Consider the following 16,066-nt stretch of genomic DNA (forward strand, 5'->3'; position numbering starts at 1 on the left):
TTCAAGCCTGGGCAAGCCGCCTCTCGCTGCTGCAAAGATCTCCTCCCCCACAATAAGAATCAGGAACTTTACCTCCCTGGCTTTCTCCCACCCAAGGGCCAGACTCACAAGCCCCCCCCCCCCCGCTCCCGCCCCTCCCTAGGTTTCTGGAACCACCCAGAAGATGAAGGTGGACCTAGAGCAGCACCTGGCCCGGCTCAGTGAGATCTTTGCTGCCCGGGGGGATTACATGCAGACTCTGAAGTTCGTGCAGCAGATGGCAGACAACATCGTTGTCCAGCTCTCAGGACTGCCCGTGTGGAGGGAGGCCACCACAGAGCTGACCGAGCTGTCCGACCAGACTGCCTACGTGGAGTACTACAGGTGAGGGCGGCGGGGCTGCCTGGCTCCCTCCTCCAAACCTGCATTTGGGGCCTGGGCAGAGATGTGTCTTAAGAAGCCATCAGCCAGCATCAGGAAGACAATGGAGCTTGCAGGGGCCGAGTGGTGGGCATGCAGAATAGCCATCCTGACAGACAGGAGCCAGTGTGCCCACAGTCGCGGCGCTGGAGGCTGGACCTGGCCTCCAGCATGTGTGGGGTGCTCCTCCCAGACCGGCATGCTCCGTGGCTGGTACTGGGTGAAGCCACATGGTTTATAGGTTCCTCACCCACCAGGACCTATGAAGCAGGCTCCCCTGGACCTACACACTAAGCCACAGGGGTGCAGGGGGCTGGGGAGGTGGTGGCCTCTTTGCGTGGAGCCTCCCCTGATGGCAGCTTCGCAGCTCCCCAGCGTGCCCCAGCCTCCGTATGCAGAGGCATCGCCCTCACCCTCCCCACCCTCACTCAGGTGCACAGGCTCATCCTCATCCCTACATCGTAGCCTTTGGGATCCTTTCACATCTCCCCTGTGCCCATCCCAGGTGGAGGCACTGGGCACAGAGACAGCTGCCCTCCCTCCAGGTGCAGGGTCTAGCGAAGGTCACTCTGGGGAGAGCCGAGGACCAGAGTTCAGCCTTTGGGTGACTCCCAGTTGAGAGAAGCCATTTGTGAAGTGCAGGTCATCGTCCTCCCAGGGGCCGTCGCCTAGCATGGAGCAGGCTTGAGGGCGGCGTGGGTCCTTGAGTCATGCAGAACAAGTGTCAGCTCTCTGGACAGGCCCCCCACCCCGATTTGCTGGCTCCTCTCCAAGGCATCGACAAAGCTCAGAGCCTTTAGCCCAACAGTGCACGACTTACTCTGGTTTTCTGGATTTGTCCCCCTGTGTCGTAAAGCCCCACCCCAGGAGGTCACTGCTGGACAGAGTCCAGGGCCCTCTCCCCTTCCCCAGAGTAGGAGACGGCAGGGCCCCAGCGAGGGGCGCTTGTGACGTCCCTGGCTCTGGACGGCACTCCCCGTCCCCTGCCTCCCCGGCCTGTCCAGCCCCTGCATTTCCGTAGTGTCACGGACACTCTGGATTGGAGAGGACCTTGGTCTAACTCTCCAGCAGGTAGATACTTAGGAGCAAAAGTGCCTCCTCCCAAGGGACAGAAAGAAACTGCCAACTCTGAGAACTGCCTGTGACCTCTTGTGGCCCAAACAGTGGTCTCTGATGAGTCCTGTGACACGTGGGCCATTCCTTGCCTGAGCCCTCAGAATCTTTATGTCTGGGTGGCACTGGGGTGGGGCACAAAGGAGTCCATTTCCACCTTGCTCTTCCCTCCCTGTACACCTAGCGTAGGGCCCTGCACATTTAAGGGCCTCACGTGGGCATTGCGACAATGACATTGATGAAATAAGTCAGCGTTGACATATCAAAAGGGGCTCATTGTTAATGATTTCATTAAAAGTAGGGGAAGGATGGTGGTGCCTGCACAGCTGCTGTTTCAGTGTGGGTTATTGGGGGGGTCCCCGTGACCCCCAGCTCCCACCCCTTATTTAGGTAGAGGCAGGAAAGGTCTAGTCCAGGTTGCACCTGTCTCCTGAGAACTCACGGCTCTGCCTTCCCTGTGACCGGCCCCCTCACCCGGGCTGCTACCCAGCCTCTGCCCAGCTCCTCTGGAGGGCTCCCCGTCTTTGCTTTTGGGGTGGTTCTTGAGCAGAGCCATCAGCTGAGCAAATATTTCTGAGCACTTTTGCACGAGGGCTGGCCAAGTACTGGGGGAAGTGAGAGCGAGAGGCTGCTCTCCGAGAGGCCTTCACGCGGGAGCAGGCGGGATGGGGAGGAGGTGGGGGAGTGGGAGAGCCGAGTTCTGGGTTAGAAACACCCGCCAGCCCCCACCAGCCCCCGCCCAGCTCCTCCGGGAAGACGCATCCGCCTAGAGAAGCAGTTTCCAGGAAGCCCTACGACATGAGACCTGGACGCAGAGAAAGTGCTCGGATCACACTGCGGACAGCGGGTTGGAAGCAGCCCTAATTGGATTTCCTGCTGACGGACGGAGCAGGGCTGGGCAGTAACCAGGAATCTTTAGATTTGAAACATGCAGCCAGTGTTCGAAGAGGTTCCCCGTGGCTGGCTGTGTCCCCTGTGGGAAGGGTCGAGGTGGACAGTCTGGAATTCCTGCACCAGGCTCTCCCCACGATGGTCCTCTGTTTTCTAATCTGTAGAATGGGATACTAAACTAGATGATTCCCGACCTTCCTTCTAGCTCTGAGTCTAGGAAAACTGGCTCCTTGGTGGCCTCCAGCAAGTGGAGGGTGGGCTCTGCCCGTTCCCCAAAGTCCCCGACCCCATTCCTGGGAACCCAGAGACCTACTGCGTGCTGCCCCTGCTCTGTGCGGGGGTCAAGGACTTTGATTAGTCCCCTGGATTCACAAAGTCAGAAGGAACCTCACTTGGCAAAGGGGCCTCCAGCTCACTCCCTCTGCCACCCCTGCCCCCCCACTTGGAGCCTCTATGTCACTCTCTGCCGGCCGCACCCCCTCCCTACCCACACCCCCGACTCCTGCTGGCCCTCTGTGGTGTCAGTGCAGGAGAAAACCACTGCTGGGAAGGATGCTCAGCACATTCACGTGGCTCTTGCGTCAGGAGAAAGCTACTAGCCACGTGTGGCTGTTTAAATCTAGTTAACAATAAAGTCAAAAACTCATTTCCTGAGTGGCACAAGCCACATTTCAAGTTCTCGGTAGCCACTTGTGGGTGGTGGCAGATAGAGTGGACAGGACAGATTTAGAATAGTTCACCACTGCAGAAAGTTCTAGCACACAGTGCTCGTTCAGACACTCGGCCATGAGGTTGATGCAGGGGGTGGGAGGCGACGGCTTTATCCAGGCAGACTTGGGGTGTAGTCCCAGAGCCCCGGCAGAGTCCTTCAGCCATGCACGCGGGGTGCTTGCTGGCTCTGGGCAGCTTGTTGACATGAAGGGTCAGGTCAGCCTGGGGGCTGCTACGTGGGCCTCCCAGGTGGGCGGCAGGCAGGGAGTTCTCCCTGCTGCCCTGACCATCCCCGTCCCCCACCCAGGTGGCTCTCCTACCTCCTGCTCTTCATCCTGGACCTGGTCATCTGCCTCATCGCCTGCCTGGGACTGGCCAAGCGCTCCAAGTGCCTCCTGGTCTCGTGAGTAGCCCTGCCTGTGGGCGCGGGACAGCTGGGCAAGGTGCCAGCGTCGGAGAGAGAGCGGGCCTGGCCAGGCCAGAGTGGGGGGCAGCAGCCAGCCGAGGGGAGACAGCAGCCACCGACTCACCATCTGGTCACCAAGCAGGCACCGGGCCCTTGTGCTTCCCTGTTGAGCAGCTGGAGAAACCTGGGCCCAAGCGTCAGAGCCCCCAGTCGTGCCCGGTGTCGCCAGCTCCCGGCGGCAGGCTCCACAGCCTCTCCCGGCAGCCGGCAGGCGACGTCAGGGCAGGGACCGAGGCTGCCTTCAGAACCGCTGCAAGGGCTGGGGCCGGGAAGGGCAGGATGGGGGCCGGGAAGAGAGCGCTGGGGGTTGGTGGGGTGGCAGCCATCACGGGGGGACGCCTGCCAGCCTTTGCCCGGGACTCCAGCAGCGTCTGCCTCTCCCTAGGATGCTGTGCTGTGGGGTGCTGAGCCTGTTCCTCAGCTGGGCGTCCCTGGCCGCGGACGCTGCTGCAGCGGTGGTGAGTTGGCGGGGGCCGTGGGTGGTGGTGGTTTGTCCAGGACAGTCTGGTGATGTGTCCTGTCCAGAGCCCCCAGGCAGAGCCAGCTTCCAGTCACAGCCCCTGACCTAGAATCCCAGCATCTCAGAACCAAAGGGGTTTGGGTCGTGTGGACCAGCCCCGCAGCCTCACAGGCAGGGAAACAGGCCCAGAGAAGGGCAGGGGCTTGCCCAAGGTCGGCACCAAGATAGATAAGACGCCACCGCTTACCCAGGCATGTGTGGTGACCAGGTGGCTTCTCTCTGGGTGTGAAGAGCTGACAGGCCTGGCAGGGATCAGGCTAGAGGAGCCCCCAGCTTCAGAAGCACACCCCTGGCCAGCTCCCAGGCCCTGGGTGTGTAGGATGTGGCCTTGGGCTTCCTTCCTCCCGTCCCAGGACCTTGGGACAGTCTGAAGCGCACGTGGTGTATGTTTCTGGATGTGGGGCCCCAAAACGTGAAAAAAAAGTGGAGGGCTTTTTTGTAGGTGTATCTGGTCTTCAATAGACCTAACACTGCGTTAAGCTGTGTGTAGAAGCTCTTTGTTCACTCAGCTGACGGTCTGCTGTGCGCCGCTCCCTGGCGCCAGAGGCTGTGGCTGCAGAAGCCGAGGCTGTGGCTGCAGAAGCCGGAGGACGTGGTGTTTGCTGTTGAGCTCGTCCCAGCCTTTAGGAGCAAGACTTGTAGGCGGGTCACTGCAGCCCCACGGGAGTCAGGACGGTGGAGGTGCATGCAGTGTGTGTGTGTGTGTGTGTGTGTGTCCACGTGCACGTGCGGCAGGAGCGCACGACCGACCAGGGGGTTTCAAGGAACCCCTCGCCGATTCAGGGGCACAGACTAATCGTGATCTGCATCTGTTCTGACTCAGCAGCCTGAGGGATTAAGAGATGGGGGCTCGGAACAGAAGCCCCTAACCAAACTCATGCCTTGCCCAGTGACTTGGGGCTGGCCAGTGGCTCTGGACTGGGCAGTTTGCCTCCATGATGCCCTCAGAATGAATGAATGGCCCCTGGTGCTGCTTGGCACTGCAGCTTCTGGCAGAGGCTCGTGCAGAGGGAGAGGAGGTGGCTTCTCCTGTCTCTGCCCCACCCCCGGGCAGTGGCCACGGACCAAAGCCTGGGAGAGAGAAGAGCAGGGCAGGAGGGCCCGTCATGCCCCAAAGCATCCCGATGGCATCGGGAGCTGGGAGGGCTGTAAGTTGCGCCACTGCCGGCCGGAGGTGCCTGGCTGGCAGCATCTCCTCTGCAGCCAAGTGCAAGCACCGGGAAGCTCAGCCTTGCTCCCTGGGCAGCCTCTGCCTTCTGGAGGCCGTGGTGGCCTCCAGCTTGCACCACCTTGTGCCTGAGCCGCCCTGGGGGAGGGGCTCCGTCCCAGCTTCATTGTGCACAGAAAGCAGAGGCGATTTAGTCTCCCAGCTGGGTGCCCTGGAATGCAGGGAACTGCACAGAAAGGCCATTTCCCTAATTCCTTCAGTCAGGCCCTGGTGAGAGAGGGGCTGTGGGGAGAGCTGAATGGGCCTTTGACAGGGCTGGAGAGGCTGCTGCATTTCAATAGGAGGCGGGAGCAGCCGAGGGGAGCGCATCGGCAGGCTGGCAGGGTGATTGTGGAGAGCTTTTGTGTGGCCTCCCAATGCCACCCTGCTCTGAGGCCAGAGGACTGACAAGGCCACCCCTTCTTGCCCTTCCTGTAAGGGCCTCCAAGAGGACCGAGCACTGCCCCTGAGATCTGTTCTGGGGGATGCAGAGAGAGGAGGGTAGGCGTGGCTTGGAGGGCAGAGCTTTGGGCCGTCAGGCCCCGTGGCCACCCCGTGTGGTCATGAGTCTGAGCCACAGAAGCTTCCAGCACGCTTCATATGGACTCAGAGACGCGTACAGACACGGGGAGCGGGCAGGATGGGAGTCCTGGCTGGATGTCAGCTTCTAGGGTACAGGGGGCTGGCCAGGGTCACCCATGGTAACAGCACACAGGGCCCACCCAGTGGCTGTGGTTAGCCAGGGGGCAGTAGAGGGGCGATGTCCTCCAGTGGTGGGACCCAGGGCCCCCTCCCAGCCCTGACAACCGGGTCCCTGCCCAGACGTGAAGGCAGCAGGGGAAGGGGGGGCAGGATCTAGCTGTGGCCGCAGGGAGGGGTTGAGTCAGCCACCTCCCAGCAGTACAGCCCAGGCGGGGAGGGGAGGAGACACCAAGGAGGAGGAAGGGGAGGAAGAGGATTCAATGAGCAGGTGCTTTGGCCACAGAGCACCTTGGAGGAAGTGCTCCAGGGGAATTCAGCCACCAAGGGACAGCCAGGCCAGCCCCCCTGAGTCAAAGGGTAGGAGTGCGGCCTCTGGAGCCATGGGTGGATTCGGCACTAGCCTCATTCTTTAGAGAGAAAGTTGGGGCAGCCTTCGTAGCCTGACAGCAGAGCGAGCGGCCCTGCTAACAGCAAAACAAAAGATAAAACAGAAACAAGCAAACGAGGCCATGCACAGCCCAGCAAACAGCCCACAGCTGCCCCGGGCCCCAGGCTCACCGCCCCTGAGGGTCTGTCCCACAAGAGGCACTTAGGAATAAGAGTAATAGTTGACATGCTCTCTGTCCCCATCACTTTTCTGAACACTGTACGTTAGTCCATAAGGTACATAGCAGTATCTCCACGGTACAGACGAGGAAACTGGGGCACAGAAAGAATCAGTAACTGGCCCACGGTAACCAGGCCGGGAAGGGGCAGAGTCCGCATGCGGACTCAGGAGGCTGCTTCCGACTCTGTCCTCTGCCACCTGAGAGTGAGCACCAGGGGCCCGGCTCCTCCCAGGGCCCCGGTGTCACACTTTCCTCCCCTTCTCCTGTCTCTCCCCAACTCAGGGCACCAGTGACTTCTGCGCAGCCCCTGACACCTTCGTCCTGAACGTCACGCAGGGCCACATCAGCACAGGTAACGCCCTTGGGCCTCTGCTGTTGGAGCAGCTCTGTGTGCTCGGGCCGGGCTCACGTGGCCAGCCAGACTGTGCCTCTACTTACCTCTTTCAGTCCTGTAGTCACCCAGCCCCACCCCACCCATGATTTCAGGCCCAGCTGGTCCTTTGGGCCATTTCCTAGAAACCGCCTCCTTTGGGAGCTCCGGGATGGGGCGGAAGGCCAGGCTTGGGCTCGAGGATGGGAGGGGGTCTGGCCGTTTGCGAGCTGCCTGACACCAGTGCCACTGCCTTGCAGAGGTGACCCGCTACTACCTGTATTGCAGTCAGCGTGGAAGCAGCCCCTTCCAGCAGGTACGGCCCACTCAGACCCACCCTCGCCCTGCCCTTGCTCCTTAGCCACTTCCCCGAAGGGGAACACGCTCTCGGTCAGTGCGTAGATTGGTGGTTTTCACGTGTTAACGTGTGTGCACATCACCGGGGAGCTGGCTCACATGCAGATGCTGTGCACGGTCTGGGGTGGGGCCGAGACTCTGCATTTCTCTCAAGCTCCCAGGCAAGGCCGATGCTGCTGGCCGGAGGACCACATCTGGGCAGCAAGAAGCGAGAGGACTGTGTAGAGCTCAAGAAGCCGGAGGGAGGGGGAGGCTTCCTGCAGGCGAGAAGGTCCATGGTCAGGATGCGCCTGTGCAGTTGCAGCCAGCTGGGGGACAGGAGCGCCGGCCTCGCAGTCGCCGCTGGGCTCCTGGGAGGTGGAGCCTCATGGCGGGCTGTGTCTCTCCCGGCCCAGACGCTGACCGTCTTCCAGCGCTCGCTGACCACCATGCAGATCCAGGTCTCGGGGCTGCTGCAGTTCGCCGTGTCCCTCTTCCCCACCGCAGAGGTAAGGCGGCCGCCTCCCACGGCATCTGTGCAGGAAGACGGGGGGGCCTCAGACGAACCCTAACAGCCCTTTCTCCGGCCACGGCCCCTGCCCCAGGGCCAGGCTGCGGAGAGCTTGCCGGCTCTCTGCACCCCCTCCCCCAGCGGCTGGGCCGCTCCCTTGGGCGCCAAAGGCCTCTGCACAGCTGCTGCTGTGGTTTTAGCTGCCCGCCTGCCCCCCGAGGCTCATGCTCTGCCTCTTTCTCTCCCTGCTCCAGAAAGATCTGCTCGGAGTCCAGCTCCTGTTGAACTCGTCGGAGTCCAGCCTCCACCAGCTGACAGCCATGCTGGACTGCCGGGGGCTGCACAAGGTGCCGGGCGCCCTGGGGCGTGGGAGTGCGGGAGGGTGACAGCCTGGGCTCCCCTCAGACCCAGGAGCAGGGCTGAAGCTGTGCCTGGCTTCTGGCTTCTCTCCAGTGGCTGGCACAAGGAGCCTCAGTAAAGGCGACCAGTGATCAGGAACATGAGTGTTGGGGGACCCTGACCAACATGAGGGAGGCCATTCCCCATTGTCCAGACTCCCGGCTATCTGGTGTACCCATCTCACTACCTGATGTCCCGGTCCCATTGCCAGGGTCATCCTTTCAGGCACTTGGAGCATCAGACAGACACGACGATGCAGGGAACACATGGGAATACGTGAGCGCCCTGCCCCCAAGCAGCGGGCAGTGCGTGTCCACAGCTTTCGCGTCCCTGCGGCTTTAGAGCGAATAGTCGTAAGGAGGATCGTGGCTGCCAGCGCCATGCTTGGCCCTGTTCTGTGCACTTTATATCCAATGTGTCATTTGGTCCTCACAGTTCTACTGTGAAATGCGTGTTATTTCATGGGAAGTTTTACATATAAGGGGACTAAACCACACACACATACGTGTGTTGTGGATGGATGGATGAACATGCATATGTGTGCGTGTGTATACGGGTATCTCTACAAAGGGGCCCACTGAAGAGCCCAGAGGCAGCAAGTCCAGACTGGGTTTGGATCCTGGTAGTCTGACTTCAGAGCCGGGAACAGGGGACCGCCTGTGTCCTCTCCCGCTCCCTCCACATCTGATCCCTCGGCGGGTCCTAGCAGCTGCGTGGTCAGATGCATCGTGAATCCAACTGTTTCTATCTCCACGGCGGCTCCCACTGGCCGGTCCTGCTCCTCCTCCCACTTTCTCCTGCCCCCTTGCCACCCGTGACCTTTCACACCCAGCAGCCAGTGCGGTCCTTTTAAAAAACGAATCAGATCATGTCCCTTCCTTTCCTGACCCCTCCGATGTCTTCCTGACCCTTATGGTAAAGTCCAGACTCCTCTCCTGCCCTGCGAGGCCCAGCGTGACCTGCGCCCTCTGGCCCCTTCTCCTGCTGGCCTGTCTTCTCGTTCTCTTTCTTGCCATCTGGCTTCAGCTTACCTGCCACCTGTCTCTGGCTCCCTGCACCCCGTAACCTTATCTATCTTGTTCAGAGCCAGCCATTCAGTGCCTGGCACACAGTAGGTGCTCAGCAAATGTTTGCAGAATGAACCCAAGAAGCCCCAGGGTGTGAGGCTCCAGAGCATGGACCCTGAGTGGCAGTACGGGGTGCTTGGGATGTGGGGGCAGGTGCTAGGAGGCCCTGGGTCCCGGCTAGGGAAAGGGGACTTCCAGAGAAGAGCTCAGACCCAGGCTTTGCCCCCATTCGCTCTCCAACTGCGAATTCCTCCTCCTCCTCCTCCTCCAGGACTACCTGGACGCCCTCGCCGGCATCTGCTACGACGGCCTCGAGGGCTTGCTCTACCTCGGCCTCTTCTCCCTCCTGGCGGCCTTCGCTTTCTCCACCATGATCTGCGCGGGGCCACAGGCCTGGAAGCACTTTACCACCAGGTAGGCAGGAGGCCTCCTGCAGGCCGGGGCCTTCCCGCGCGAGCAGACGGGAGGCTCTGCCCTGTGATCGCTGAGCACCAATAGCCTGCAACGGAGAAGGGCCGCAGAGGGCCCAGGCATTCAGCCCCAGCAGGCTGGCTGGACATCTATAGACACTTTCCCAGGAGTCCAGACAGACCCCCCCAAAGAAAACCCCCAAAGGGAGCCCTAGGGCAGAAGCTGGGGCCGAGGTAGTGACAGCCCTCATGCCACAGGCTGGCGTCCCTTGCTTCTCTTCTCTTCCTCAGCAGGACTTTGCAACATGCAATGATGACAGATTTTGGTGCTGGGAGGGGTGCCCCAGGGAATACCAAGAAGGATGAATTGTGTCACTGTCATTAGGGAACCACGGGCTCATTGAGGAGATAGACAGGGCAAGGTGGTGTTTCGACACCTCCTGAGCAGATGAGGCAAGAGGAAGCAGGGTAGGGAGGACCCGCATGCATGCAGTCAGCATGGTGGACTGCCTGGAAGAGGTGACCATGAAGTTGGGAATGGGGCGAGGCAGGGCCGAGGACCGTGATTTAGAGGAATCTCAAGGAGACACACGTGGCCAGAGAGTCTGGGAGGAAAGACTGGGAAGCAGAACAGGACCACCTGCCTGGGAGCCTCTCAGCCCTCATGGCTGGGCCAATTCTACCTGTCGTTCTATTCATAGAAACAGAGACTATGACGACATCGACGATGAGGACCCCTTTAACCCACAAGCACGGCGCATCGCAGCCCACAACCCCCCAAGGGGGCAGCTTCGCAGCTTCTGCAGCTACAGCAGCGGCCTGGGCAGCCAGACCAGCCTGCAGCCCCCGGCCCAGACGATCTCCAACGCCCCCGTCTCTGAGTACATGTACGGCAGACGCTCCCGGGGCCCCACACACATCCGGGCTGGGCAGACAGCTCCCCCTAGCCCTGGAGGGGAGCTGGGTCTGCAGACAGCATATTTAGGTCCCCAGAGCCAGGTGTGGGGAGAAGGCATCAAAGGCCACCTGTGGTCCCCACTGCAGCCACGGGATGCCTGGAGGGAAGGCCCCCAGGGAGTATCGAGTCACCCCTCCACACCCACATGTGCTGGAAAGAACCCACCGTAGGTGTCAGGCTGCAGCAGCCTTTGGCCACAGCCCACGGAACGGGTCCTTGGCCAGAGAAGCTGCATGTCTGTGGGCCACACCACTCCCGGCACCTGTCGCCCATCTGCTGCTTGTCCCCAGCCTCCCAGAGTGCCCCTTCACATGCCTTCCACCCACACGCCCTCCCCTCTGTCTGTGGTCCGTCTCCATGCCCCCACCCCCAGGTTCCCCGACTCCCGCATGCACTCGTGGGCCCCTCCTGGCAGAATTAAGCCTGCACCCCCTATTCCGTCCCCTCCTGAGCTCTCCTCTCTGCCCTGCAGGAACCAAGCCATGCTTTTTGGTGGGAACCCACGCTACGAGAACGTGCCGCTCATCGGGAGAGGCTCCCCTCCGCCTACGGTAATGTGGGCTTCCACAGCGAAGTCCCTGCTTTGGCCCTTCTTGGGGAGATAATTCAAGACAAAACCTCCAGCCAACCCAGTGAATCCTCTCCACAAAGGTAGAAAAGAATGAAACAGTTTTATTATTGAATAAGCATAAAACCAGACCGTCCTGGCTGTCACAGGCGGTCCACTAAGGAGATTGCAAAGACGGAAAGAAACCGTACCCTTTCCTGCAGCCGGGCAGGCATGAGACACGCCCCACTGCATACCTGTCCTCCGGCGACAGGGCTTGACAGCACCATTTGTCACACTCGTCCACCCTAAATCCACCCGTAATTAGTTGGCCATCCTTGTTAGCTAATTACCTTTATCCAGAAGGAAAACAAAACTTCCCGTATTTCCACGACTATCAGGGCATCACAACTTGGAGCCAGCCCCTGAGTGAACTGTCACTGTTGGGGATGGTGCTGTCTGACTTGATGTTTGCATTTCCGAGAGGTGGCCCCCAGACCCTGAAGAAACCATCCTTGGATTGTAAGACAGGCAAGAGGCTTGTTTAGCCTTTAAAGAGGTTTACGTGCGTCTCAAAAGGACAGATTATTTACAATGATAAGTTTTCTACAGGAAGTACTCCAAGAAGAGAGGGAGGTCCCTTTCCCTTTTTTGCACCTGAGAAAATTAAGGGAATTTTTTTCCTTTTTAGATTTGTGTTTACCCTTAACCCTCGGCCTCCGCACAGCCCTGGGGTGGAGGGCGGGTTGGCCGTGGTGTCGTGTCTAGGATGGCTGATACAAGACACAGCCTTCCTCAGTCCTGCTCAGCTCCCAGTATCCCTAGGACTGTGCCCCTTGCCCACCCTGCCACCTCCAGCCAGGGTACCGGAGATGCAGCCTCAGGGCTGGGGCCCAAGGGTGAGGGGTGACAAGTTGAGGAGAAAAGACCTTTCTTATCCCAGAGCAGTATCTGAAGGTCACAAACGGCAATGCTGGCTGAGACAGAGCTGCAGATAGAGACGGTAGACCATTCAGGTGCAAGGACACAGACTCCGATGCCAAACGCCCTGACACCATTCCCAGCTCATTGCTTACGGCCTCTGTGACCTTGGACAAGTACTTTGTCACTCTGTGCCTCGGTTTCCCCATCTGTATAGTGGGGATGTAATAATAGCACATCCTCTGTCATAGGTGATCTGAGCATCAGAGGAATCGGTGGTTGGAGTGCGTGCGTGAAGCGCACAGTAAGTGCTTTAGGACAGTAGCTGGTTAATTTCTTACCCCTCCTTCCACTGCCAGGAACAGTTCCATCTCACCTTCAGTACAGAGCTGTGGCATTTATAAGAAAGGGCCAGGGGACACGGTCAGAAGTCTGCAATTGGGGTGGGCAGAAGAGTTCTTGAGGCAGGTGTCTGCCTTCACTCGGCCGGCGGGGCATCTCACTGTTCCATCCGGTGGTTGGGAAGGAGACATCCAACCGTGAAATAGAAGCACTGGGCCCCGAGGACCCAGGAAGTGCACGCACACTTGCAGGTTGCCGGGGAGTCGGCTTCCCCATCCCGGTGCTCAGTGGGAATCCCAGGGCCAGAACCAGTCCCTGTCTTCAGGAAGCGTCTAATCTGTAGGAGGGGGTGCTCACGAAAGCTGCCTGTAAAATATGCCACAGGTGCCTTGGGGCCAGCAGGGAGGAACTGTCCCCACTGCTCTGGGGAAATCCAAGAAGGTGCTGTGGGTAGGTGGCATTTGAACCACACCTTAGAGCAGTGGGCCTGGACAGGGCAGTTTTGCCCCCAGGGAACATTTGGAGACATTCTGATCACCACACTTGGGGACCAGGGAGGGGGAGTGGGTTCTTCTGGCATCCAGCAGGCTCAGCCAGGGACACCCACTGAGCATCCTACAGTGCACAGGACAGCCGCCTGCCACGAAGAGAAGGCTGGCCCCAAATGTCCACAGGTCCTGTGCACTATAGGATGTTTAGCGGCTTCCCTGGCCTCTACCCACCAGAAATCCTGCCCAAACCACTACCCTGTTTCTCCCTCCGGTGACCCCACCTTGGTGCTGTTCTTCTCAGCAGTCTGCAAACACACAGCTGCAACCTCAGCTTGTTCTTTCTTTCTGGGGTCCTCGGGAAGGGCGAGTGGGCTGGTGGGAGCCCGCGCCCAGAGTGAGCACCTGTTAAATCCCAGCCTGGCTTCTCACTAACAGAAGCTTCCTGGGATCCTTTTCCACCCACCAGCTACTGTGGCCCCAGGAATGCAGACTGACTTTAATATTAATCTAAGCAGAACATAATTAGGAGAAATCTGCTGCTGTGAAAATAGAATTACTCAGTGCATTTCGATGCCAAATAAAAATGATTTGGGGATTACCTTCTGTTTTGAAAGACCCAGGCCACTCCTCCTGCCATTTGCAGAGATCAAGAACTGACCTTATTTGCAGGGCTCAAGGACAGAATAAACCTTCTCTGGAGTTAAGACCTGCCCAGAAACCCTCATTGCTTTGGCAAACTCGACTGCTGGGCCCCACCCAGTTCAACCTGCCCCTCGAAGACCCTCCACCGCCCCCACTGCCTAAAGAGGCATCTAATGATGCTGGCAGAGGAGGGTGGGGTGTCTGCCCCAAGAAAGAACACAGCCGCCGCCCCCCGCCCTCCCTCGGGCTGCCTGGTCTAAAAGCTCAGCAAGTTTGAGGTTCGGATAAAATCCTCCCTCCCTGGGACAGGCAGGGGATTTCACTAGGTGACCTGGATGTGCAGCCTGTTCCCTCGCTGGAAATGTGTCTCCCCCGAGCTCTGCCTTCAAGGAATCCCTCCCTCCCATCCCTCCAGGCACCGTTTCCTAGATGTAGTGAGCAAAAATGACCCAGGGCGATCGTTAAAAATACCAGCCCTGGGAATTCTCTCTGGACTGACTCACAGAAACAATCTCCTGGGGAAGGAGCCTGGGAGGTTCTAAGTTTAACAAATTTATCGTCAACCAGGTTGGGAAATACTGCTTTAAGGAGGAGGATCTCGTCCCCACATGTGCATCTGGATCAGGAGGGATTTGTTAAAACACAGGCTGCTGGGCCCACCCTGATTCTGACTCGGAAAATCTGGGGTGGGGCCCGGGAGTTCGTGTTTCTAACCTGCTCCCAGGGAAGGCCGATGCTGCTGGCCTGGAATCCGCCTTGGGGACCCCCTGCTCTGAGACTTCCTCACTGTCAGCATCTCTCTCTGCGCCGGCTGTCCTTGCGTGGTAGGATGTTTAGCAGCACCCTGGCCTCTGCCACGAGAAGCCAATAGCATCCCACCCCCTACCCCCAGTGATGGCCACCAGAATGCCTCCAGACATTGTCAAATGTCCCTGGCAGGCAAAACCACCCCTGGTTGAGACCCACGGGGTGGAAAAGCCTCACATCCCAGCCCAGCCCAGGTGGGAGCATTTGTGAATGGCCTGGACCCGTGAGACTTCCTGGGGGCCAGGAAACGAGCGGCATCGGGAAGCTTGTAGAAATGCAGAATCTGTTTCCATGGACAAGGTCCCTAGGTGGTTTGTACGCGGGGGACAGTGTGAGAAGCCCTGTCTCTGCTGCCCAGGAGCCACAGTTCTGCCGAGAACGCACTCGTGCTGGGTCGCTGCTGCTCTGACTGGCTGCACGCTGGAACTGCCTAAAGTGCTCTAAACAACACTAGTAGCACTTTAATGATGCTTAGTTTTATGTTGTGTGCATTTTACCTTAATATGTATACACACTGGCGGGTACGGCCTGGGCATCGGGGTTTTTGGACTCCCCAGGTGTTGCTGATGCACAGCCTTGTTTGAGAACCTCTGTGTTAGGGTCTTGCCTGCTTCATGTCATTTCACCCTTTCAACGTAAGAGCCGAGTGCTCGTAGGTCCGTTTTGCAGATGGGGATACTGAGGCGAGGAGAGGTTGGAGTACCTCAGCCAAGGTCCCGGGGCGAGTAATTTGCACAGCTGGGACGTGGACCTGGCCTTCTGAGTCTCTGGGCCCCTGCCCTCGGCATGCTTGCTGCTGGTGGCTCCTCTGTGCACTGGCACATCCTACTGCTGTCCCCAGTGTGAGGTGACAGGCTGGGTGCTGGGGGTATGCCCTGCAGTGGGCGCCGTGGAGGGAGAACGGCTGGTCTGTGTGTGCATTTTGTGTTTGAGGCTGGAGGTCCGGATGGATATGGGGCTGGAGCCGTCGCCAGGCTCCCCCCAGCCCGGTGACACCACATGGTTATAACTCAGTACCTGGGCACCGTGGCTGGCCCTGCTCTGACCATCCGCTCTCCTTTCTGCCCGCAGTACTCTCCGAGCATGAGGGCCACCTACCTGTCCGTGGCGGATGAACACCTGAGGCACTACGGGAATGAGTTTCCAGCCTAACAGACTTTCAGGGGTTCCTGCCTCCGTTTTCCATTTTGGTTTTTAATTAATGCAAATACAAGATGCGTTTCTTTAATAGAAACCAAAGGCATCTGGAGACTGGCAGGTTCCTGCAGAGGGCATCTGAGATTCCGAACCAAAGCCCCAGGGGGGCAGAAGACCCACCACTTGGGCCAGCCTCTTTTCTGCCTGCCCTCCACCCCAGAAACGCCCCCCGTGTTTGGCTGCCTCGGAGGTGCCATCCCTAAGCTGGCTGCCTGGCTCGGCTTACCCCGGCACCCCACCCTCACCAGGAGGGGTATGGTAAGGAAGAGGGGCAGAGTCAGGTGCCACCATGGGGAGCTGTGTGTCCCACTGCCAGGACTGTGCCTCTTGTTAGCACCACTCTCACTCTTGGAGTCACCTCTCTGCCCCAGTTCCCTGCAGGTGACAGTGGAAAGGGCTGATCAGGAGATGCTTTTTAAAGGAGGTGGCATCCTGACGAGACCAGAACAGT

The 16,066-nt window shown here is 59.2% G+C and overlaps 1 protein-coding gene across 1 annotated transcript in view; it reads left to right on the forward strand.

Annotated features, from left to right (window-relative positions):
- TTYH2 (tweety family member 2) overlaps positions 1–15,647 on the forward strand; it is a 31,332-nt gene extending 15,685 nt beyond the window's left edge. Inside the window, exons 4-14 of the mRNA XM_012662305.1 lie at positions 143–363; positions 3,422–3,517; positions 3,966–4,038; positions 6,900–6,969; positions 7,248–7,303; positions 7,740–7,832; positions 8,089–8,181; positions 9,572–9,714; positions 10,412–10,597; positions 11,141–11,219; positions 15,490–15,647. Coding sequence (XP_012517759.1) covers positions 143–363; positions 3,422–3,517; positions 3,966–4,038; positions 6,900–6,969; positions 7,248–7,303; positions 7,740–7,832; positions 8,089–8,181; positions 9,572–9,714; positions 10,412–10,597; positions 11,141–11,219; positions 15,490–15,570 — 1,191 coding nt within the window. The 3' untranslated portion in view covers positions 15,571–15,647. The remainder of the gene's footprint in view (positions 1–142; positions 364–3,421; positions 3,518–3,965; positions 4,039–6,899; positions 6,970–7,247; positions 7,304–7,739; positions 7,833–8,088; positions 8,182–9,571; positions 9,715–10,411; positions 10,598–11,140; positions 11,220–15,489) is intronic.
- Positions 15,648–16,066: the final 419 nt, after the last annotated feature.

This window comes from Propithecus coquereli, unplaced genomic scaffold (genome assembly GCF_000956105.1).
Source record: "Propithecus coquereli isolate 6110/MARCELLA unplaced genomic scaffold, Pcoq_1.0 Scaffold76, whole genome shotgun sequence".
In the NCBI taxonomy this organism is placed as follows: Eukaryota; Metazoa; Chordata; class Mammalia; order Primates; family Indriidae; genus Propithecus; species Propithecus coquereli.